At 42.4% G+C, this 26,321-nt stretch overlaps 1 protein-coding gene across 1 annotated transcript in view; it reads left to right on the plus strand.

The window, feature by feature from the left end:
- PTPRM (protein tyrosine phosphatase receptor type M) overlaps positions 1 to 26,321 on the plus strand; it is a 1,525,420-nt gene that overhangs the window by 749,415 nt on the left and 749,684 nt on the right. Inside the window, exon 8 of the mRNA XM_086967355.1 lies at positions 19,758 to 20,066. Coding sequence (XP_086823481.1) covers positions 19,758 to 20,066 — 309 coding nt within the window. The remainder of the gene's footprint in view (positions 1 to 19,757; positions 20,067 to 26,321) is intronic.

Here is a 26,321-nt window from a genome sequence, read left to right on the forward strand (position 1 = left end):
CTTAGCGTCCCTAGAAGGAAGTGAGTCACCCCTAGTAGTTATGCCGGAATCTCCCTCCACAACAAACAGCCCGCTAATGACTGCGGTGGACCAGGGAGATTACGGGCGCAAAAAGGTGCTGTTCCACTCTTAGGTAAGTGTCCCAATATTAATAAGTGCCAAGTGATTTTAAAAGAGCAAATTACATTACATTAAAATACAAAAGATATACAGGGGCATATTATCAATAACTAGCGATATTTATCGCTAAATCAGCTTAGCGACATTTTTTTTATCGCCCTGCATCGCCGAATTTTATCTCGGAGATAACATGCTATTAGCAACATTTATCTCCAAAGCGATAAAATATCCGGCGATAGTGGCGAAATGCGTGAATTCAGGCATTGTCGCTGATAGAGACTGAATATCCACCTCCCATTGGATATACAGGCTAAGAACTGGTCTGAGCAGGCGTTAGTTTTCAGCGATATTCACGCTTAGCGCACTTTTTTTGTCGCTACACCTGTGTTGATAACAGGTTGGATACGCCCACTTTGCGTGTCATTAGCGATCAATATTGCTGACATGCAAAGCGGGCCCCAAACCGCTCGCTATCACCTAAAAGCTGTCGCTAAGTGATGTTAGCGACAGCTTGCTAATAGGGGGATGAAATTATCGCTGCTTTGCGGCCGAAAACGGCTGCAAAAGCGGCGATAATTTCATATCGCCTGCCTTGGTAATATGCCCCATAGTTTTTAAAAAGACGATCTACAAGTCTTGCACACCGCTAAGGTGGCGAACTAGTGCTCTGGCCTATGCAAAGGTATCCTTTCATCTTTTCATCATGTAAGCATGAGTCCATGAAACAATTTGGCATATGCCAGTGTGTGATAATTGTTTGTCCCATAAAAACTGAAATGGAGTAGGTTATTAGCGTATTATTATTTTTCAGGTCTATGTTTTTGTAAAATTCCTGAATAACCAATTGTTTTACTGTTTGTTGGGTTGACTAGACCAGCCCTGCAATCCCACCCACCACTGGGTCAATTTTAGTATCGTGCCATTTATCGCGATAGCGAGCTATACATAAACTAACTTGATACCGTTGGACGAGTGACACATCAGCGCTTTGATTTAAAATCATGGCGTCAGGGCGCTTAATGGGATAATTATGGAACCCTGCCTCAGTAAGCGCTAACGTATTAGGGGGTAAGGGCTGCGTTGAGAGCGAACTGTCGCTGACGAAGGCTTACTAATGAAGGTATATGTCTGCGCGCCTTCAGTTTTCGTTTATCAGTTTGAAGCACGCGTCTTCATGCAAATAAAAAAGAGAAAATTGTCGGAGCGCATGGTTGTCTGTCTTACCAGCTCTGGAATTAGCTTGTCATGAAATGTAAAGCTAATGTGTAGTTGTCGCAGAGCACCACCGCCAGCGTTTTTTTCCTACCTCTGCTTGATGTCTAAGTAGATTTGGGAGTGAAAGGGGTTATTAAGAAACGATTACGGAATAGCTAGGTATGTCAGTTCAGCAGTCGTCTCTCAGACCATAATGTTGCTTTATATCGGTTATATTTCGAATGCGTTTTTTTTTTTTGTAGCAGAGGGTTAGTCGGGCATCCAGGCCCAGCAGAATATAAACACGCGTTTTACAATACGTACTTTAAATTCTTACAGTGTAAAGAATAAAAGAGGTTGAAAATTGAAATTCCACCTCGTATTTTATCTATTCGTAATCCAGATGCAGTCAATTCAGTGGTTGTTCAGAGTGAAGTATACTTCACCTCTGTGCCTTGCTGTCCGTCCTCCATGCCCATATCTGTACAAGTTGCTGCACTCACTGACAAGCTACAACTCGTCCCCTTCTCTGCTCAGCGTTCAAGGCCATTGGAGTAAGTAACGTGAATTACTAACCATGAAATGAGGTGGGGTGGGGGGATGTGGCGTAATGGCAGAGCTGACGTCTTTGGAGCTGTGGAACCAGGTCCAAGTCTTGGCGTCGGCTCAACACCCTGTGATTCTGTGCAAATCACTTAATCCACCCATAAATTAACATGTCCTTAACTGGCGCTCATGAAAAGCACTGGTGTTGATGATTAAGTGCCGGTGCTGAGCATCGGAAACCACTGGCTCAAATTAAGCACTGAATGTTCAAGAAGCAACATTATCCTTTGCCCACATGGGCACCACTTCAGAACTTATTAGCCACAAAACGGTACTTACTTTCTTGAATGTATACTGTCCGATCTCAAATATGCAACGGTGGCGGCAAAAGGACCACACAACATCTCTCGCGTCCCCATCAGTGAACGGTTGTATGCAATCAGGATGGCTCAGAGAGTCAAACAGCGGCTGAATTAAACATTTCTGTGTGAATAGCGTCCCTCTCTTACACTGGAAAGTAGTACTTAGATGTGGTGGATGTATCTGTGGCCCTCGCTTTTTTTTCTCTGTTCTTCGTAGTTTGTCCAGCCCCCTCTAAACTCGGAGTCATTTTTTTGGCCGGCACAGAAGCGTTGACCACATTAACCAGAACTAATTAAAGGCCTTTTCTTCCTTGGTGCAGCTTATTTTAGATACAATGTAACTGATTGAAAGTGAACCCAGATAGAAATGATAGTTCTCTAGACTATCCACCTTTGTGTCTTGGCCCTCCAAATTGCAGTGTGTCCCAATCTAATGCGTCCTCAAGAAGCCTGGACAATATATTGAACAACACCTTTAACTCGCCAACTTGATGCCACAGGCTGTAAGTTCCTGTTTTTTCATCTAAATATCTGTGGAAAGTTTCTCCTTTGTTATTTACTTCCTCTAAAGATAACATAACCTCGGCTACCATAGCTTCCACAATCGCAGCAACCTAAATATTAAATTAATCTGCAGGGGGTTGAGAACACCGCTGCACATGTGGCCGTGAGGGGAGCTGATGCCCTCCTACCTCTCCCATCTGGAAAAGATACACTGACTGCCCATTATAGTGCAATCAAATTACAATTGAAATTATTCTGATTTCCTTGAAAAGCACTGTCATCGCCTGCGTCACCATTCTGTGCGACTGGTAGATATCAGAGCAGTGGTCACTGTTCTCTTCTACTCAAGAAGAGCACGTACAAGAAAGAGTCTTCTCAGCATTAGCTGTCTCTGGATGGAAATCATGGTGATTCCCATTCAGAACATTATGGACCTATAGGCAGTCTGCCAACACTTGGAGATGTCTGTTTCTCAGGGCGTCCTTACCTTCTTCACCCTCCTCCTCAGTCTGTGATGGACTCTTCTTGTCTTGGTAGCACCAAAAAAACATGCCGGCAGCATGGAAATACTCCAGAATCCATTTAACACAAAATAAAATATTGAGTCTAGATTTATTCTAGTTAAACTTGGAGTACATGGTCTGTCCATGCAGTTGACAGAACTATACATCATTGATGCTGGTTTATGTATTAGTTTAGATAACAAATCATTCCGGAACCCATCAAAATAAAGACTTAGAAATAATAAAATTAAATTAAAAAGCTCTCAAAATGAAAGAGCTTCTAAAAACAAGGTGAGCAGCTATAAAAAGAAATAATATTGGGTATTAACAAACATTTTTTTTCTTAGATTGACCATGCTCAGATGTTAGAAAAAATGTCCAGACACATTTTGAATTGGGTAGTCTGGTTTGATTTACATCATGGAGTGCATGCTTGACTAGCTTCTAAATCGGTAGGTAGATAATCATCAATTGATTTATTGTTAATTACTGCCAACAGAATACAATATACAGTACAATTGAAATCTCACATGCCTGAAGTACAAGTGATTATTTATGTATGATTAGAACAACACGTATATAAAGAGTTACATTCTCTCTTTTTAAGCATTCTGAGACTCGTAATTGCTGCTCATGAAGTTAATGCTGTCCCTGCCCACAACCCCGCCTCCAGTTCAAGTGGTTCCTGGACTTTTTCCCTGCCACCCTCTCGCAACCTCAACCCCCTCGTACCTTGCCCTCACCACAAACAGTGTTTCATGTGGACCACATTCTGCAAAGGAATCGTACCAGGTGTACCCCAATCAATAACTTCTCTGGCTCAGAACCGCACAGATCTTCTACTCCAACACCAGGCCCCACGGCCATTGAGTTGTTTGTGCTCTGGCCACAGTTGCATTACCTGCCATTCTTTCATTTCCACAGAAAGGCAGATTAACCCCTTACAGCACTAAAAAATAATGCAATCGATGCCTGAGATCTGACAAATGGTCTTCCTCTGTGGGGTTTGGAGAACCGCGAGTCATCTCCGAAATCATTATTAGACATATACTCAAAATGGATTGTATTAAATGTAAATGGCGTTGTTTCATCTATAAATAATATTGTCTGGTCAAAATTCTTGTTAAGCTAGGTTATACAGAGATGAAAAAATCAGCTCATATAGCTGAAAATGTTGCTTAAAGTAAAATAAATCCTTCAAATAGGTGGCAATATTACTCTTAGGAAGAAACTCTTTTGTGTCTATAAATTGCTGTTTTTGCTCACAGCACATTTCTTGACTCTTTAGCCGGAGCTCAAGTTGCTCTCGCGAACGTCCCTTCATTCTCAGGAGAGCTGTAGACCGGTTTCCCCTTTGGGACCATTCCAGTGTGCATGCGGAATACAAAGAATCAGATGCTGTCTCCAGATCCTTGGTGCTGAAGAAGGTCCTTGATCGATGTTGCTGCCTCTTTGTAAAGAGTTGCCGAATACCCGAATAATTCCACTTGACCATAAGCCGTTAAACCAGCTTACTGGTGAGAGGGGGTAGGTAGGTCTCATGTACCTAACAACTAATAACATCATTAATCCTTTAAATTTTACACTTCAAATCTCCAAGAAGGTCCACTACATGTAGTCTGCCTACTGCCTCGTAGACTCATACATCTCTCTGGTAGTGTGTGCAGAGTTTTGGTAGTCTTTCAAAAACATCATGACGAGAAGTAGGTATGTTTCTTTATTCTTCAAAGGCTTCCGGGCTGAGACGTAGACCAGTAGGGAGATGAGACTTGAGATAAACAAGTTTGATTACGGATACCGCTTTGAAGTTCTTCCGCATCTTCATCATGCCTATTCTCATCGGCTTTCACCAGCACAATGAGTGCAATTGGGTGTACATTTAAAGAAATTACAATTAGGACACAGTAAAGTCCACTGTGCTCGTTATTCCACATCCAGGTGTAGCTGTTCAAAGCTGCCCTCTATTCTAGAGCATCAACTGGATGTCAGCGACACTCAAAGCCATGCCTTCCAGCTGCGTGGAGGAGATTCTAGAGATGCCGGTGAAACACAAACTACCAGCCAGTTCTCAGTACCTTAAGGTAGCCGCACAGCTGCAGCAGATTCATCACTCCCAGTTTATTGTGAATGCTGAGCGACAATCACAGAGAGAAATTGCAACTTGGAAGATTAAATCATGGTTGCAGGTGAAGGCTTTAGAAACTGGAAGAACTGACAAAGAGAGAATCGTGTTTATTGGTGGAGGAGTTTGCAGTAAAAATAGTGCTTACTCTTGGAGCCTGCTTGCACCATGCTTCTGCTGGTTAGCTTAAACAAATGGCTGTTTTTGCCTTTTTGTCAGTGTTGATATTAACTTTGTGATTCTAAAATCATTGTCTTTGTAAGTCACTGGTGTAGTTGAGGGGGCAGGTATCAGTTAACAACCATATTCCTTGTTAGGGTAAACCCACAAAGTCACAAAATTAACCTGAGAAGAACGCCATGCAGCTATGGCACAGAGTGTAACTTAGTGGCAATGTCTAAAGTATTTATTCAGTACTAACACAGTAACAAAGTTGAAATGCAAAATAATTAAAATCCCCAAACGAATTACAAAAATAGAGTAAAGGTTATCAAACCAAACACCACCAAATGACAAAAATCCAATTCTGGTTGCAGACAGTAGGTTCAGTCCTCTTATGATCTTCCTCATGTCTAGGGGTGTTGTGAAGTGGGTGCTTGAAGGTGCTACATTTATGCTTGGCACAAGGCAGTGGGTGGGAATGTCCCCTGTGGATGCTCTAACCAATGGGGTAAACACTCCCATGGCTAACTGTGCCCACTCAGGGCAATTTGCAGACGTTCGAAGTCTTCGTTGCACTAATTTTGGACTCTGAAGGCTAGATGTTTGTGTATGGGGAGCGTAATATAGTAATCCTGGTGCCGTCCTACATCTGATGCTAAAATCCAGTTTCAGGCAGTCCTTGTACCTCAACAGATTCCGACACATTAGTCTGGTAAAATCAAAGCTGAGCTTTCAGCAACCAGACAGTGGATGCATAGCGTTTTGGTTTCTCTTTCCCTTCTTTGAAGTGCTCCCACATGGTATATGTAGCCCCAGCAGATCTGTCAAACAGGTTTTGACACTGTAATGTTGTAGACAGTCCCACTATGATTGAGCCCAGACTGGCTGGAGGGCCAAAGAAGGGCCATGCCTAAGTGTCAGCTCATATTTGCCTCTGACAGGAAAGGCCTCTTTGATCTGAGTCCCAACCCCTATCAGACCTTCACACAGTATGTGATATTCAAGTAGGAACTGACACTTTGATTTCAAAGAGGATTCTCCCAGCCATATTCTATCAGGTTCAGGTGGGTCAATTCTGCTCATTCAGTTCAGCCGTTTGTTTGGTCCTGGTTCACCACAGAGGGAGGCAGCAGGTGACAGTTGGAAGGCATTGAAAGGCCTTCGAAACGTTTGGTAGAGCAAAGGGCACTTTCTGAAAGTTATCTTTGCACAATATTTAGAGCTAATCCACCTACACCATTAAATTGCATTTGTAACAAATATTTAAAAAGATGTTTGATTATTTTTCTAGCTAGTCCAAGTCCTGTGATACAGGATTAGTATATATTAATGCTTCCAAGTGTTTTCATGTGGAATAACCAACCCCGCTGCAGTGAAAAAAGCTCTACGGGCATTTTCACTGTAAGGATATGTTGGACATTAAATTTTACATGTTCTACTTTTTAAATACCATACACACCATGCATTAATGGCCAGTAAGGCATACTAAGGGGTGACATATACATATTTAAAAGGAAGGCTCACTCTTGTCAAAACTGAGTATTTTGACAGGTCAAATTTGCAGTTAAAACCTGCACAGTAATTGTAATTGTAAATAGATTTAAGCGCGGTTGCTGCCCACGGGCGTCCAAGCGCTGAGCACAGCCAGGCTAATGATGGTAGGTTTACAGTCATGTTTACAATGTCACTGTAGTGGGTGGCACAGTGGGTGCTGCAGCCCGCTTGTGACATTTCACCTACATGCCCTACGTACACCTTGGTACCTTAACCGCTTCCCTGCGGCGAACATTTCCCCGCTGTGTGGGTGAATTCTACGTGTGCGCAAATCGGACGGCCGGGGCCGTCCAACACACACGCCCACCGTGACGCCAGACGGCCGGGGGCCGTCTGTTGCACAGAAGAGGTTATACTAGAGACTTACAGGTAAGTTAAATATGCCAGTTATGCGTATACTAGTTGTACTATTTTGAATAGATCAGAATCAACGCTTTATCTCTGATTAGCTGCGGTGAAGTGCATAGAGTTTAATAGCCAGCAAAAATAGGATTCAGCATAAAGGCTAAATATTTTGGGTGACTGCAGAAACAGCAAATTTTCAACAGTCTTTTTTTCAGTTAGCCATTTGGGAATTAAGGTGCATGTGGAGAGTTCATTTTAAATTAAGAGCTTCGCAAAGTCCTTACAACTTACAAATTCTAGTTGGAAATCAAAACACAAGTTGGGCTCTTGGAGATTGTAGAGCTCTTGGAGTTTCATCAGTGTACTGTCAGATTTGAATAAATCATGTGTTTGGTAGGTCTCTACTTAAATTCTTATAGATTTTTTGCACCAGAGAAAATCCGCATGTATGTGTCCTTTTTCTGAAGATTTGAATGCTCAGAAAGATCAGTTCCAACCCTTTTGTCTTTTGTCACAGCATACATCACAAGTTACTTAGGACATGGAAAAAATTTATATGGAGCATGTAAGTAAAAGTTTACAGGGCAACAGCATTTTCTTTAAGCTAGACAGAGCTCTGTACAAGTGACAATACACACTGAATTGTAGTTTGACAAAATAATTGTGATGTTCAGGATGGATTATTAGATTACTGTGTGATTTATGCTGATTGTAATAAAGTGGTGTACTAGTGATGAAGGACATGCATCCTTTAAGATAAATAAGATGGCAACCTTAGGTCTACTGGAAAGCAAGTTATCTGTTGTAGCGCTTGGCTCTCTCAGTGTAGAGAGGCAGAGTAGACAGTGGCCTACTCTGGGGAAGTGGTCTGAGCTAGTACCCCCAACAGGCATGCAACCAACACCCTTTGTTCAACCTATGCCTTTTCATATGAAAAGTAAAAGTACTTTATTACGTAGACACTGTGACACACATGGAAATACTTTTGGGGATACCGTCTCAACAGTTTGTACCCTCGGTGAGCCCCGAACCCAATAACCACCATACTTCCTTCATAGACTAGGCACAATACAAAGAGGTGTAGTTATCAATAGGGAGGTCTATTGGTTTTGCTAGGGTATCGCCCTGTCATATTAGACCAATCCACCACCATTAAACTACTATGGATGGTACAGTCTTACAATGACATTCATTGAAGTATGTAATGACTCACTGTTAACCTTGTGATTGTCAATAACACTTTTCATAGCATTTTAATGTCACTTATTATGGCATGTAATAATACAATGTTAACTTAGTCATTGTCAAAGCATTCAATGGGTTTTGTACATCAGTCTTTCTTGTACTTTTAATATGCTGCAAGTATAACACAACAACCCACTAACAGGGGTCCCGCACTCCAGAACATGCAGACCAAATCATCACAGGCTCTAACAGTGCTTGAGGTAATGCTGAACAACTTTCACAGGTCATGTGTATTATGACTGGGGAGACCTATGGTCTGTTCCCCTAAAGAATGGAGAGGGGACACTTTCATTTAAGGGGCGCTCACCATTGTTCTAGGCGGCCCTCTAATACTTACAAAATAGTGCTGCAGTGCCCCTTCTCTTCTGGACACCATATCCTCTCTATTCAGATTAGGCGTCCCCAAAGCCTTCTGGGATGTGCGCTTGCCTTTAGGCTGTGTGTTAGGTTGATCCGTCATTGGAGACCGTGAGGGAGCCCCTGCTGTCCTAGATGGCTAACCGTGCTCTGCTTAACTGACTAGCAACTGTATAGGAGTAGGCCTGCTCAGCTCCCTCCCCACAAGCTGATGTGCCCACACCCTTCATGGGCACTGGGGGCAAGCAAAGAATCATTTGTAGCTGCGGTCACTCTGGCTCCTGGGAGCAGAATTCTTGATGAATGTAGCGGTGCTCAGTTGGGTTTTGGTCTTGGGAGGCGATGTGAGCCCCATGGATGATTTTAACAATCATCCAGCAGCACTCACATGGTGCTGTTAGCATTGTGTCGGTCCCTGGGAACTGGGGGTCTCCAGGGTCATAACTGTGGCACAAGTTTGATGCAATTCCCATTCCCAGACCCAATTGCTTGCACGGACCCTGTCGCTCTTGGACCACTTCAGAGATAGTTGGAGAACCCGGAGATGGACAGAATTTACATCTGCTCGTACTCGTTCCCTCGGGGGACCATACTTCTCCTGCTGTTTTCTCAGGTCCCACGTGGTCTATTTGGACGAGCTAATGTTTGTTTTGCTTTACTTGCAGAGGCTAGTTCTAGCATTGGGAGCATGTATTTCAGGCCTTCTGGGCTCTAAAACTCACAATGTCTTGGAACGCTTGATTTGTACTATGCTCCCTCAAGACATGTCTCTGTTCGTGCCACCTCTCCCCCAAGGCTAGGTGCCCTCCCTGACTGTACTCTTCAGGCCCCATGACCTCCTGGATGGACACTTGCGAAGCACCTGGGGTAGCAAACATCAGGGTCTCTCTCTTTCTAGAGATTAACCTCCTGCAGGATCAGTCTACTGAAGATCCAGGGGAAACCCTCCATTTTGTAGGAGGCAAGGGTTATCACTCTCAGGTTTGCCATTACTGCACCAACATATTAGGTTGTAAGCAGACACGAAAGAGGATTTGAGGATGTGGCGCTTCTTTTTGGACTCTTTCAATGGAGTGCGGTTAGTGGTTATGGCTGACCTTGAGTTGGGACGCACAGGTCTTTTCCGACTCAGTAGGGGCATAGGTTTCAGACTCTGTTGACAGGGACAGTGGTGTGCAGAGGAGTGGCCAACAGAAGGAAAGAATGGGGGACGAAGTATATCCTTCCTTGAATTTGTTCCACTAGTTTTAGCCTTGTCCATATAGGGAGAGCAGTTGGCACATAAGTAGGTTCTTTTTTTATTATCGACAACATGGTTGTGGTACAGGTGATGAACAGGCAATCAGCAAGGGACACGCACGTTTTGAAATTCTTATGGTATTTTTTGTGTTGAAGTGTCTTCAGTTTGACATTTTGTTTAGAGCGCGACGGGAACCACGAGTGGACAATGACATTGCCAATGCTTTGTCTAATTTCACAGTGGGAGCAATTCCATGGTCTGGCCACGGAGGCAGACCTAGATAGGGGCAGGAGTTGTGGACAGTAGGTGACAGAGGATGCTACAGCCGGAGGTAGTATCACTGGCTGTGTCGACAGGACAGGCTTATAGCCATGCTTGGGTTGAATTTTGAATAGTGAGCGCAGTGGAGAAGGGACATCTGGGTTTGGGTAGAAGATGTGGTTCAGTTCTTGCTGTCATTGACCGATAAACGACAGTCAGGTGTTACCATTGCAAGTAAACTAGTGGGCATTGCGTTCATGGGTCAGCTCCTCTGGAGTGATACCCGAATGGATGGGGAGCTTAGAAAATGGATTCTGGAAGGGTGGGCTAGAGAGGCTGGTCAGTCTGGGCCGAAGTGAAGACTGCTGACTTGGGGAATACCCTGTGGGGTGCATAAGAGTTTACATGTGGTATATACAAGTGAAGAAGAACAGGATTTGTTTTCAACTCTAAAGGCTTGGTTGTTTTGGGGCATTTAGAGTTTCTGAGGTTCTGGGGGGGTAGAAGGAGTCGAGGAGGGCTACGGGAGGAAATGCGACTGTGTGAGGCGGATCTGCAGGTATGACAATACAGGTCAAAGACAGATCAGAGGGTGCCGGGTAAATTGATTCTACTGTGCAGGTACCCTATATGTGTTTTTTGCCCGTTACAGTTGGCTCCCTCACTCCGGCTGATGTCTCCTGCTGAGGTAGGTAATGTTTTCAGGCATATTGACAGCTAGCCAGTGACAGCTTTTCGGTTACTGGTTTTGTTATGCAATGGACTGACACATGTAGGATTCGAGGGGTACGGGACACATTCATTTGGCATAGGAATGGTGACAGGTGGGTTGGAGTGAATTGAACATCGTGACTGTGGGCAGATGAACTTCTTACTGCTACCAGCAATATGTGGAGGAGGGGGGTTTGTTAGACCACACTTATTATTCCAATTGTTTTTTTTATGTTTTTCCCAATTTCGGTTCAGGGCCCAGAGGTACTTGGCGAGTCATGGATATTAGGACATTCCTTGGTAAAGTGGGCGGAAAGGCAGGCGTGCCAAAGCAGACATTGCGCCAACTTGGGATTCGACCCCTCCATACTAAACGTGTGATGTCATGGCCAAGCAGGGACGAGATGGAGGGATCTGTCCCTTGCTTGAATAGGATGAAAATGGGGGGCAATCGCCTGGACATAATGTTGATACATTTAGGAAAAAATGACTGGTGTTACAAAAGGGGGTAGCCCTCTTGCAAGTGATGAAAGATAATTTGTCGGAAATGCAAAAGCAGTGGTCAGGTTGCCACATTATGTGGATGGAGGTTATACCGAGGTGAGTTTGCTTTGAGTTAAGTTTGCTGAGGGGCCTCCAAACCAGCAGCAATGGATAGGACTAGGAGACAAATTAAGAGAGAGATGAGGTCATTTGGTAAAGATTGAAATATTCGTAGAATTGAGCATGCGGATGCGAGGTATGATGCTGGGGATGTTTTTCAGTGTGTTGGAGTGCAGCTTTCATTTATTGGCAAGGAGCTAGACTTGTTACAGGTATGAGAAGTTGTGAATACTGTGTTCCACATGCGTTAGAGGTTACAGAACCCTTGCGGGGATAGAAAAGGTCAGGGAAGAGCCTTTTTCTGGGTTGCAGTTGGCCGAGAAATTTGCATGCATTAGCCAATTTGATTGTTGTTGATAGCTGCAATCCAGGCTGAAAGGGAACGGGTATGCAAGCACATGCCTTGACGAAGCAGGTAATTTAAGGTTCATAAACAAATTAACTTAGTTAGACGTTAATAGCTTAATTCGAACTGCATGGAGGTTTGACTCCTCAAGTGAGGACGTCTAGACCAGTAGAAGGTAGAACCTTGCAGGTTTAAGTTTGTGGCGGGGAGGGGGCATTTTAGGGGTGGGAGTTAGTTTAACGTAGGTAACTCATTTGTATAGTGAGGTTTCGTTTTGGAGGAGGAAAGTTCGAGGATCTATAATATGTTATGTACAGTGGTTTCAATAAAGCAGTATTTTTCACTCAAACTCCGCGTTGGTGGTCTGTGCTGCCCCTCCTATTCACCTGTGTGTATCATCAGTGTATGAAAGAGACCATATTTTCAAGTAATAGCTTGGCGTTACCCTCAAAGAATGCTTTCCAGCTGTTACCAAAGGTAGGTCAGCGTGCCATAATTTTGTTTTATTGCATTTGCAAAAACATATAAATTCTTTGAGACCTCTTCTAGGTCTGTTTGATTTCTCGTTTTTATTTTGACAGGGCGAGCGGGGGAGTCTTTACTTTGGTCTACTCGCGGTAAAATGGTGCCATTTTAAGATTTTATTTCCCTGCACTGTTGTCAGAGCCAACGAGCTGAATGGGAAGAAGGGCACACTGAAACCACCCTTCCTCCCTTCTTACTGAAATTGGAGTGCTTTGCTGCAATATTTGATGAAACTCAGACCTGCAGTCTCCATTCCTTGCACTAGGTTGGCTTTTGATGATCTATCACATGCTGCTGAAATGACACACAACCATCCGGGGCCCTAAAATTGAGTTTCTGAAGGAGCACAGCGGTTGTCATAGCAGCTAAAGTCTACTGCAGTTCTAGGGGGGTAAGATTAGATTTGGAATAGAGCTTGCTTTGGAATTGATTACATCAGTCAGTTCTGTAAGAAGAAGAAAAGATTGAATTGGCGTTTAAATGTGAATCTTAGGTTCCGGGGGCTAGAATTGGCTGGGCTTATGCCTGAGGTCGCAACTGTGACTATCCGGCTCGACGATTTGATATCCCGCCTAAGCTGGAGGCGAGAGACAGAATAAGAGCGGAACCGCATGAATAATGCTCTAGGCACCAACAGGGGAATTAATAGGAACTACCTGACTGGGCTGTAGGCATGACAGACATGACGCTCCGCTGAGAAATCTTCATGAGCCACTGGGCCCAGATTGTCCTGCCTGGGCTCATAATTCATGCCAATGGGCCCTTCTATAATAGTCCTGTACTTAGGGGAGAACCTGCTGTTTTTATTCAGAGCGCTCATGGAGCATGAAAAGCAGGCTAAGCGCTGTGATTTCCCACGAGGAACTTTGCAAGCAGGGGCTGGGAGAATATTTAACAATTTGTGATCATCTACTGTTCATGGGTATGCAGCCTGTTTCACATTCGCTTAATTCGTTATTGTTTTATCTACAAAGCCGGGATGAGAAGTCTTGAAGCCAAGACAAATAGCAGCGAGATGCCAGGGTCCGCTCTCCCGTGCAGATCATGAAATGTGTGGTGGAATATTATCTAACTGTCCAAGATGGCTGACAAAAGACTGCCCGGGTGATTATGCTACTGTGTGGAATCTTTTTGTCATGTTAAAATGCACAGAAGCATTCAGTGTTGCTTACACTGTTTGAGGCATCTGCAGTGAAATGGAATAGTCAAATTGGCTTAAACAAAGATTAAAAAAAATTAGTAAATTGCATACCCTCAACACCCAACACTGAACTGGTTCATGCCACTCTTCAATTTGTTTTACATAGCAATACTGACTACCACCACAGCCTTGTGCAATCAGATATTGCAGTCAGTTCAGTGGGACTGCTGGAGCCAGAGCCATCTTAGCGCATGGGCAGACTGGGAGTTTCCTGGGGCACTCACGAGCATAGGTACCCCATGTAGAATAGAATTTAACACAAAATTTGTGTTAAACATTTTTATTCCTGTGAGTGGTTTTGTAGGCAGGGCCCAGTGCACTGCTTTGCCCCGGGGGGCTATATTGCTGTTAAGACTGCACTGGCTGGAGAGAATCTCACATCTCGGGAGCTGTTATTTGGAATTGTGTTTATCTTAAGAGGAGTGTGTGGCGACTCACACTTTTTGAATAAACCGCTATTTCTAAGTATAGTGAACACAACCTGTGCACTGTCGTTCACAAGTTTAAATTAGCCCGCATGGGCGGCAGGTCGTTCTCTTCCCTTGGCCCTTCTCTCTGGAACACTTTACCCTCAGCACTCTGCAACGAGATGAACTATACTCAGTTTCGCAAGTCTTTAAAAACTTGGCTATTCGACAGATACATTTCCTTCTTTCTGTCCTCTAAGCCCTGACCTGCCTTTTGCACTGGGAAACCCTTTTTAGGTAGCTGTTGCGCACTATAAATTTAAAAACTAAACTTTAATTTAAAAACTAAACTGTGGAAAGATTTTGGCTAAACAAACCTGACAGAACAGGACCCCAGTCCCAAAGTTATTGTTTTAAAGACACCACAGGTTACAGAAACTGTGAAACTAGATCAGGTAGCAACCTTTTGTTCATCCAAGGTGGAGAAGTGGCTTTTTGGCTAGAGCTGCCGACTTTGGAATATGTGCAACATAATGTGATTTTGGGGAAATCATTGAATATCCCAGTGCCTGAAAAGGGGATCAAATGTGTAACATAGTCTGGTTCTGTTGTAAAGCGCTCTAATTCCTGTGGGCTAGGTTCATGCTGTAAAAGATAGAAAAGGGAAAAAAAATAAGTAAATAAAATGCCCTGCACGGAATGCCTTTCAAATCATGGCTCAAACCAAGGTTTAGAATTGACGGGGAAGCATGATTTAACCATTTAATTGTAAACTGAACTTGCAGCTGACATATTCCCTTCCTTTCTTCAGAAATGAATGAAAGAAAATTGGTTTTCAGCCTGACAAACATCATGTCCGAAAGCATCAGTTGCCAGAGTTCCTCAGTGAACCTGTATCGAGCCAGGATACTGGCCTTCCAATCAAGATTGATCATCATCTGGATTGGAATTCGTACCTACCAGGTGATTTACATGGCGGACCGAGTCCTCTCTTCTAAGGACTCAGATTTATTTTGTTGGATTGTGTGTTTATCGAAACCAGGATTTAACTCGCTAGACAAGAGTACTATTACACCACTTTTTAGCATTCTTCAGTCTGGCTTACAACTCAACCTGGCATCATCTGGGGATTTATTTGCTTCTCTTCTCTTGTAGTGCCTCGTTTAGGCAAAGCTAATAAAGACCTTGTAATTAAAAAAAATTATAATCCCACTTTATCTGTGCAGGATTCATTTGACCATAGACAAAAAGGCACTGTAAAGCACCCGATTACTGGGCTCGGAGGGAGATGCTCCTCCTTGACGCAGAAGCAAACCTTGCCCACAGGGCTTCTGCACTTGTATTCCTTCGCTGTTTGAGGCAATTCTATAGTTTGGTTAAACAAAGACTAAAACAAATGAGATCCATGGAAAATGATGTAGGGAGCAGTGGAGAGAGGAAGCGCATCATCATTTGACGGGGTCTTATGAAAGTTTTAATGGAGTGTGTACTCTCTGAGGAAGAGGAGGTGTGCCTGGAATATTAGAGAATAACTGAATGCAGAGAGAGGAGACCACAAATGAATTAAAGGATAAGAAAAACGAGGAGGGGCAGAAAGGGATAGACATGGAGCACCCATTACCTTGGGCTCATGAAACATAACATCAGAGATGCAAGAGACCGAATGCATAGCTGTCGGCATCCCTGCTGCACAATGGGGATAGGTTTGAGTTTGTAATAGTAAAAGGAGTATACTGATTGCACGGCTGCAGGAAAGGCAAGGCTAGTTCCTTGGATCTGGGGAGCTTGATCTACATCCTCCAGATGACCCACTACTCAGTGTTGGTACTGCGGTTTTATTACAGTTTACAGACTTTACTCCATTGTCAGCCAACATCTAAACAATCATGAAAGAGTTCACTCATCAGCAAATATTACTCTATGGTAAATGTAATACAATCAGATGTGCTTTTGGCTTAAAAATAAAAAGGGGGTCTAGCTCCCAATTCTGTATCCCACGAAGGTACATAGCTTTTCAGGCTTTGAGGATGTGTTCAGCACATAACCGGATATTGGAGACAGTGCACGTCCCTATCCAACAACTTAGTGGCCCTCCGATGCACTTGAAGACCAGTCGATACCAGAAGGACAGATTTGATGATGATTGGCACATGGTGGACAGTGTAGGCTAATGGATGAAGCATGACCGGTAGCCCAGCCTTCAGTAGAAGCATCCTTGCTTGACTACAGATCAGCTCGCCGACCACTCAGCCGTGACTGAGAAGCAAAACACATAGGATGTTTCAAACTCCATTAGCCTGCAAATCAAGGAAGACACAACACATTTAATTTGAATTTTTGCCTAAATTGCCCCTTTGTAACAACAAGCTACATTTATAGAAAGAACCCTGAAGCAGTATGGGGAGATGTAATGACATACCTCATATTTGCGTGCCAGTAACCACTGGAAGCTCTCATGGTTTACATTAATGTACGATTTGTGTTTTTTTTTAATAGAACTGAAATCGAAGCAGGCGTCTTAATTGCTCAGTTCTTTTAGTTCTACTTTTTGCTGCATCCCAGGGTGCAGCACAGACCCCTGCAGCTCCACCCTTCTGGCTTCTCTACTTCATTCTAATGCCTATGAATATTAGTGGGGTGTAGGGGATCTCACCACATGCTGCTGCTAGACTCTTCATTTTGCCTTACGCCACTGGCCAGAGCCCCGGGAGTGGAAGACAGGCATCATAATCCAGCAGATTAAACATATTTGGTTGGAATATTGTAGGTCTTAGGCCGTGTGTCAGAGCGGTTCCTACTCCAGTATCAGGAAGATATCTACGAGCATTAATCTTGAAATGCATTGAGGATTTATACTGTTTTGTTGAAATTAGTACTTCGAGTATTCATGGTCTAAGAGCGGAGAAGTAATCAGTGAAGGGTGTGCACGTCATTGCGTTGGTTGTCGTCAAACACTCTGCTTCAATTAAACAAAATTGCTGTAAAGGCTTGCTGCCTTGTGGTAATGATGGTAGAATGATTCTAGAATGTAAATACTGTCGATAACATTAAAAAAAAAAGTCCAAATCACCATGTCCTGAAATATTACAGTTGTTTTTATTTAACACACCCCTCTGTTGTTGGCTCAGCGTGGGAATATTGTGGGGCGAATTCATAAAGGGGTTAGAAATGCCATTAGGAGTATACTGAAGCCTGCTCCTGCTGGCATTTAGGACACCTACATTGGATTTGAAATGGAGAGCAATTGCAGCTCTCTTTCCTGAAAGTCCACAATCCGAGCCAATAGTTTGTGGGCAGTACATTTTATGAACTAAGTTTCTATATGTGCCTGGGCCAGAGTAGTCCCTGGTTAGTCTATTTTTCCTGTCTGGAACACAACTGCCAATCAGACTACCTGCTAAGAAGTGACTCATGAGCCTTGAATCTTTTTAACAGGTCACTCCCACCTATCAGGATCAAGCTTCCTATTTTTGAGCATCCTTGAGCGTAATTAGGAATTTTTTCCAGAGAAAGACAAGCTTTTTCTCTTGACGCTTTCACTAGTCACTTTCTCTGTAGCGTTTTAAGGCCGCTAGTCTCCATCCAGATCTCTATGATTGTCCTGATCATCTGCCCACAGGCTGATGCGCTCCTCTAAATCTGTGTCCTATGCTTATAGTGTTATTGTGGTGTCTCCTCTCCTCACCACACCCGTCTTGTGGAGGGCTGTCAGACTGAGTACTTGAGTGAGTTGTAGGACCTCCATTGATGGAACTTGCAAGGTCTTATCAATAGCCTTCTCACTTGCACTTTGGGGCCTTGCTTTCAGAGGTACTTGGATGTTTGGTGATGGGCACTGGATACTGGACCAGTGTTGTTTGGAAAGAGAACACCTTGCACTACTGTGCACTTGAAATTATTTAGTATTAAGGACCTTTTCCAGGGATGCTTTTTGATTTAAGCCTATGCAGATTGTAATCCCACTGTTGGGATAAGCCTGCATCTTTCAGTCTCTTCATAGCTCACAAGAGTGGGCTGCCTATGACTGAAAGAACTGCGCGAGTGGCACTTTTTCTGAGCTGTCAGACACTTGAAGCTCCGTGCAGGTGTTTTGTTATTTCAAATAGAGCTTAAAACCACTTACTCGCCTTTATGCCTTCCCACTCATCAAGAAGGTGGAGTGAAGGCCCTTTCAGATTCTATTGATGCATATGCAACTGGAAGGAGGAGGCGGGAACAACCTGTTCCATCTCCGTCTATGTCTGCCAGCTGGGTACAGAGCTTTGCAGTCACAATATTACTTATGTGATGTAGAATTTGTTCAGTGCCCACTTTCAGCCCACGTTTCTCTCTTCTGTTCAGGTCAGATCAGTTGTAGACACATTGGCGGAAACTAATAACGGTGAAGGTCGCGGGATCTTTCTCCCTCCTTTTGATAATGCCAATCAAATCTGTCTTTAAGAAAATGATTAAAAAGAGAACAGCTGTTCGCATTTTTTTAAAGTGCGTAGAATTCATTGTTCGGATTGCTTATAGAGTAATTATATTCTATTGAATGCTGGCGCTCGCCTTCTATTATTCTCCCCTCCTCTACTTTTTCCTCCTTATGCCCTTGTCTGTTCTCATCCTCATTTGTTTTCTCTTAGTGACTGCTCAGAAGTTGTCACCAGTATGCTGAAGTTTACAGACACCTAAACTTATGTACTTGCTTACAGACCTCCGTAACTTTCGCTTTTTTCCCATTCTTTAAGGAAGTTTTTAGCACTTCACATATTTGATTTTCCGGACTGTCACACAATTTAAAAAAACGTTTTGAGCTTCATTTTTTTCATTAGTTTTTTTTATAATCGCTCATACAGCACACAGCATATTGAAAATAAAATTAGAAATTAAGAAACACAATCAAACGCCTTTCTTTTAGGAGTACAAATATGTCTTGTCCTTTGTAGTAAATGAAGTTGCTGGGGTCTTTTGTGGCATGCCTACCCTCCACTTTGGTGTTACTAAAATACTTCAAAATGAAGAGATGGACAAAGAAGTCTCACCGTACCAGAAGACAGAAATTAGTTTTTATAAAATTGATATTACACAGTTGAAATAGTAATCAGTTATTTTGCAAACTTCTCATAATGTAATGTATAAAGGAGTCCCATATCTATGCAAGTTTTTTGGCAAAATCGAAAAATGTGCTATTTAGGCAAACTTTTCAGTGGAATCTAGAATTTTCAATGTGTAAATCAATATTTTTATCTGTGAATACAAAAGAGATAAAACTACATTGTCTTTTCCGTTATTAGGCTAAGTTAGTGATGTATCACCTGCCTTAAAATGTTTTTATTAAATCTGAGTGAACGTTTGATGCTGGGCACAAAATGTCTCCTAAGATATATACGTCTCTCCATGCGTCTTTTATGCCACTGATTTTGAGTGACCCATTTTTAACACCACACTGAAACATTTGTTTTGGCAGATCCAATGCATGGTCCACGAAAAATGGAGGTTGTAGAAATGAAATCAAGGCAGCTTACCATCCGCTGGGAGCCCTTCGGTTACAACGTCACCCGCTGCCATCGCTACAACCTTACCATCCACTACCGCTACCAGGTTGGTGGCCAGGAGCAAGTGAGAGAAGAAGTGAGCTGGGACACTGAGAGCTCCCATCCCCAGCACACCATCACAAATCTGTCCCCATACACCAATGTGAGCGTAAAGCTGATTCTCATGAACCCCGAAGGGCGGAAGGAAAGCCAAGAACTAATTGTGCAGACTGATGAAGATGGTGAGCTTTGTTTTTGTTTATGTTGGTGAAATAATTCTAAATCATTTCATTTGAAATATAAAGTTAAATGCTTGTATGTGTTTTATTCAAATGAAATATATTTTGCGGACCCTGATAGCCAATGGTCACTTGAATATGAATCTTCCATTGGGGTCTCGAAGATGGCTTTGCACTGAACACTTCTCTGTTTTGCTCTTCATTCAACTTTTGTTATTTAATGCAAAGAGTATTATTCCTTACTGTAACTGCTTGTTTTGGAAGGGTGTCTTTCACATTTATGTGTGAAAAAAACTTTTTTATTCCCTCGAAAAGAATTCCCTACTGAGACTGATGGGAACCACTTTTGTGTTTGTAGTACTAAATTACAGAGGTTCTACGTACCTCTCAGGTTTGCCCTGTCTCTATAGATATTATATATCTTATATCTTATGACTTGATGTGGCAGTAGTATTGGGGGATTGGTACATTTGCTCACATCGTGTGGGTGGCTCGGATGATCCTCAGATGTAGTAACAGAGAATTGTCACACAAGATGTGAAACCTTAAAATAGGGGATGCACAGGGCCGCAAACATTGAAAGATGCGTTGCTTGGTCTCAGAAAAGTTAAGAAAGGGCTCCTGCTAGCGTACACAACGAGGGCTTTCCCAGTAAATGAAAAGAATTGCGGCGGATGTATGATATTGCATCTGCCCGCTGTTGCCCTCCCTTTGGTCGCTTGTGTTTAGGATACAGCATTGCTCCAGATGGTGACTAATGTTACATCAACTTGAACACTTGACCACTACAAATTACTTACCTCTTGGTGCTGTCAGTAGATTATCAGAATGTTTGTCAGGATGGCTGATAGTTGGATAATAGTTGTCTTCAATTGTTCATGTCTACCAGAGCAATTATAGTCAACAATTTCTGTTATGGTACAGGCACTAACACCCATTTGCTCTGCCTTTCGTTACAGCACATTCATGCTAAGTTATTTAATTGTTGCTGAGTTGTAGTCTAACCAGTATTTTTGCCATTATTTCAGGCAGTTTGCATGCCTAGCTGACCTTCCAGTAGATAGTGTGATCTAGTTATTTTGCAGAAAAGCTCCTTATCTCTGATGGTTCTTGACTCACCTGCAGCCAGGCCTCCATCAGACTAACCCCTTCCGTACTCATGACGAGCTCAGCTCATCATGAGGCACGGTGCTCGTGTGCTCATGACGAGCTGAGCTCGTCATGACCACACCCATTTATATTGGTCCTCAGCACAGAAGAAAAATATGTCAAGCAGCGATGGTGCTAAAGAGTTTAAAAAACACAAACACAAAAAAAATCCAACACAGTTGGCCTTTATCGTCTATGCACCCAGGATCTGTGACATCATTCTCGTATCTGTCAAGACAACCTCAACGCTGATCAATTTAGAAAGAGTTGAAGAAGTACTTCTTTAAAGAAAACTACATCACAGTGTATTAACTGTCCACACCCCAGTGACATCTCCGTGTTATTCTGTCACTCACTGACTTTCTTCTTGTCTTTGATCCTTTACACTGCTGTGGTGTATTTTGGGATTGTGCTATAGAAACACCACATATATACATACATACATACTGTTTCATTTGGTGTCTATTTAGAAGAGCGGAAATCCCATTGTTAAAAGTGTTCAATTCTTGAAATTACTGAAATTGAGACATAGCTACAACTGTCACCAGTAGCATTCCAACCTATATATGTATATTGTAAGGCAGCCTTTTAACCATTAATCTACACTTCCTACTTTGAGTGCGTTTCGAAGTCTTGGCCCGACAAGAACACCTAGTTTTTCCTGTTCACAGATTCTACCTATAATATTTAGATCAAAATGCAAAGTAATACAGAAGAAGATAAGCCCATCTCATTGGAGATTTCTAAAACCTGGTTTTCCTTCCGAGCATGTGTCCGGCTCACACAGGTGTATTTGTGTGTAATGCACATTGTGCACCCTTCCTTCAAAACCTTTTCCTGATTCAAGGACTGGAGGATTACAAATACAAATAGATTTGCATGCACCTATGCCACTTGTGAGTTGAAGCTATGCAAGGTACGCAGATGTTTATGCATTTATAATCTATGCCATACTGGGAATGTGCAGTAGTGGGCAAGTCAGAGAAAGCCAGTCTAAACAAAGGAAACCCGCACTGAGTCATAAACTTTGTGGGTGTTTCCGAACTGTTGTCTTCAAAATGTCCAGTGACTGAAACCAGACGGAATGGTGCCAAAACTGGGATGTAGTGTTAGGTAAACCAAAATGTCTATTGGGAGCTTGAGAATATCACATAAGCATACTCTATGTCAAAACCTGCTATAGAAGAAAGTTAAAACAAATATTAAAACTTCAAAAAGTACTACTATACCTAAAAATGTGCATATATGAATGAAATATGTTTGCAATCAAGTTTCAATAATTGTGAAAAAGACTATGAAACTTTAAATACTGGCCCAAAAGTTTAAGTTCTGGTAATGCATTGACACCACTACAAGGATGTAAAAGTGGTCATGGTGCCCCTGGATTTTCATCTGCACATAAGAAATTTTGATTGACTGTAGGTTTTGGATTTGTTCGTAGTGTTGGTGGGTGTGGTTTCTTCTCGAAGGCTAAGAGCAACAAACAGCAAACCTTACAGTTTGAATAACACAGAAACATGAAAGCAAATAGGACAACACCATTTACTGCTGTTCCTCAGGAGTCACTGTTGAACTGAGAGGAGCATAGCTTTCAAAACGTCCACCTCCCTTTCAAACATATATGATAAGCACTTAACAAAAAAGCAGATATTAGCCTGTGTACACTAAGGGAAAAGGTTGACATAAGGGGAAAATAATTAAATATATGCCAGTTTATAGAAAGAAAGACATTCTCCAAAAGGGTTTGAGGAAACCAACCAACCAGTTTGTAAAGAAAATACAATAAAAATGTTTCGATTAAGCTAGTTCGATAAAAATTGAATGTGAGGAAAGGATTTTCAATTAAACCACTTACAACTTGTGATTAATGCATGCAGTGTGATTGGAAAAGACCAGCTGTCTCTAACAAAAGCCACGCTGGAATGTACCCTGAGGCCTGATCTGAAGTTGAAATCACTGTTTCTTTAAAATGGTCCAGGTGACTATTAATAAACTTTGGAAAGTTGACACTTTCTCTATCTTTGTGTAACTGTAGCTTTCCTAAAGCAGTCTTTGCCTTTTTATTCACCCCTAGATATCCTGCCAGAATAGAGTTAATATCCTGAAAAAAAGTATTTTAGAATTTGTAGATACAATAATCATGATCACAGCTGAAATAAACATTTGGCGTGTTTTAAACTTATACCACTTTGCATTCAAGGGTAAACACCTCTTTGGAATACTTCTAACTCTCTAGATAATAACATCTGAATCGATCCTCCTAGGTCAATGATGGAGTTGGTCATAATGATACTACAATATTTGATTCAGTCCTGCCTTTGTTTAATCCCAACTCATGGAACATGTTCTCTAGTAAAATCCTTTGTCACGGTAATTATCATGTCTGTATTATCAAAGTTGAACCACAGTCCAAAGAGAGATTAGTATTTCTTAACATGTTAAGGAAGCACATGCTGCTAGCTTAATTGCGTCCAATTTACAATTTGTGTCCTTTAATCATAGACTAGTTTGTAATATTTCAAACCTCAGTGTCAGTGACGTGCCACATTAGCATTGGAGATTAATTGCAGTATTGATGAGGCCCTCTTAGTCACATTAAATACGATAAATAAACATTGTAGGCTAATATGCAAGAGCTTTACAAGTTTTCTTAAACTTTGACAAGATACCATTCATTAACACATTTAGTTTAATTACTCATCTTTATCTTAAGGTCAGGCTTTTTCATATATTTTCCAGCAGTGATAAAAAGAAATAGTTACACAAAACATTTTAGCCAACGACTACAAACTGAAAACACCTTTACCTGTGGTTAGTTTAGGCTAAACACTGGTTGTATGATGGGGAATTCTTCAGATCATTTAACTGAAGACATGTAAGTACCTGACAATACTCAGTGAAAAGTACTTTTTTCAATATATATACTCTGTAGGCTACATTTTTTGAATGTTGAGTGGAAGACACTTTTTAAATAGCCACAATTTTGGCTGTGCAGAAAAAATTACAGGTATTCACCGATGGCATATCTACCAACTGGCATGATGACACTGTGTCTCGTGATATTGCCACTCCTTATAAGTTCGCCCAGCGAAGAGCATCTATCACATGGTGGGTATATTCTAACTGGAAACACATGCACCTGCTCATGTGTGGAGGCTCTGTAGTTGCCTTGCCTGTGGTTGGCCCAGGCCCTCCCCTGTCTTCTGTGACCATGGCCTTCCTTTGTCGGTCTGTGGTTACTGGGGAATTAACAGACTGTATGCCACACCCCCATTCAACCCTGCTCTCTCCAAGGCTCCACCCTTTCTCTTACATGGTTCAAATCTGTTTGAGGTTGGAAGGTCTGTAACGGTATCTTGAAATTAAAGGGCTTGACCTACTTTTTGTGAACAATTGAAGAGATGTAGCCTACTTGTGCAGCGAGGGCTTAAATGGGGGCTCAAAACTTAATATCTGTTTCAACAGTCCTCACCAAACCAGAATCGTACCCTCCACAAACTCTTTACATAGGAAATGCGTGTGTTAGCATCACAATGACAACAATGTTGAGTGTTATTTTCCTTTCATGTGCATCTTATACAGGCCTGGAGTGCCCTATTTTGTCCATCTAACATTTCCATGGTGGGCTTGAGCAATCGGAGACCGGTATTTAGGGCAGGGGATGCAGGTGGTGCCTCTGTCACCTACTCCAGCTTCCCCAGGTAATTATAGCATGCATGGTTGGGGGCTTCAGAAGAGAAAGAGAGGAGAAGAAAGAGACGAGAGAGCAAGGAGGAATAGAGCAGGGATGGTTTCAAACTTTCTGCTAGGGTTCCCAATCCGGTCCTGATCTTACGCATTTGGTCTTACATCAGTTTGCCAATTTCTACAATTTGATCTGCCAATGACTTTAAGTTAAATCAAAGCTCAGGCAGCGTATTTAAGAGACCTGGAGGTGGCACCCACTCTTGTTCAGCTTTGCTGTTTGCAGCACAGGCAGTAACCCACGTGGGTCCTGAGTTAGAGCACGTCCAGCAGGGGCTCCATTTCTTTACCCGCAGGTGCAGGGATCCCTTTGTTGTCTATGTAGTGGCACAGTATGGTATTATTATATGTCTCCTTCAGAAGCAGGTGCAGCCGGTACAGGTAAGATCGACAGGGCGGGGCGGGGGGGGGGGGAGTCGACATACGATGGGATAGGGAAAATAAAATAAATAAATAAAACCACTTACCTTGCGCTCACTGCATCACCAAATTGGTGATGCGGCGAGTGCAAGTTAAGTGGTTTTATTAATTAATTTTATTTTCCCTATCCCATCGTATGTTGACTTCCTCCTGGCCCACCCCGCCCCAGCCCTGCCCCACCCCTACCCCACCCCTCCCCTACCCCAAAGCTCTTACCTGTAGCTGCCGATCCTGTTCAGAAGGAATTTCCTATCAGTTTGTGTTACCCCCTGCTTTTCCACATCCTCACTTTTATTCTTTTCTGAATAAACCCCTTCTTTCATTGGTATGCTGCAGCCATTCACCATATAATTCTTCCGACAAATATATCTTTAATGCAGCATGGAATATCATTAGCCGAAATCCTCATAATCTACTGTACTGTGGCGCACTCTTACAAGGGATATGTGTGGCAATTTTTTTCAGAATTTCCATTTAAATTAATATTTTTTTCCATCGAATGCAGGAACACTAAAACGTATTTCATGGCCAATCAGACCTCCACCATTGCGTGGCAAAAAGATTCTTTCATTTCTCAGAGGAAATTGGCACTTCACGCATTGAAATGCTGCCTCTTTTTGAAGATGTTTTAACCATTGTCACTGATTATCAAGTCTTGATTGTTTTGGGACTTGAATATCTTTAGCACATATTAATATAGAATGTGTTTTTTCATATACTTTTGAACTCAAACTAATTATCTATGTAATTCTAACAGTTTCATTACTAATATTTTGTTACCGCTTTCTTTAAAATAAAAACGTGAGGGAATCTACCAGTGGCACAGGTAACTCCAAGACCTGTGTATCAACTCTTTTATTTGTTTAAAGAACCCATGGTGCACCACATTCGAGGTGCTGATGAAATTAGAGTCTGTTCCAACAGTGCCCTTTATTTCAAAATGTC

This window comes from Lissotriton vulgaris, chromosome 4_1, assembly GCF_964263255.1.
Source record: "Lissotriton vulgaris chromosome 4_1, aLisVul1.2, whole genome shotgun sequence".
NCBI classification, from domain to species: Eukaryota; Metazoa; Chordata; class Amphibia; order Caudata; family Salamandridae; genus Lissotriton; species Lissotriton vulgaris.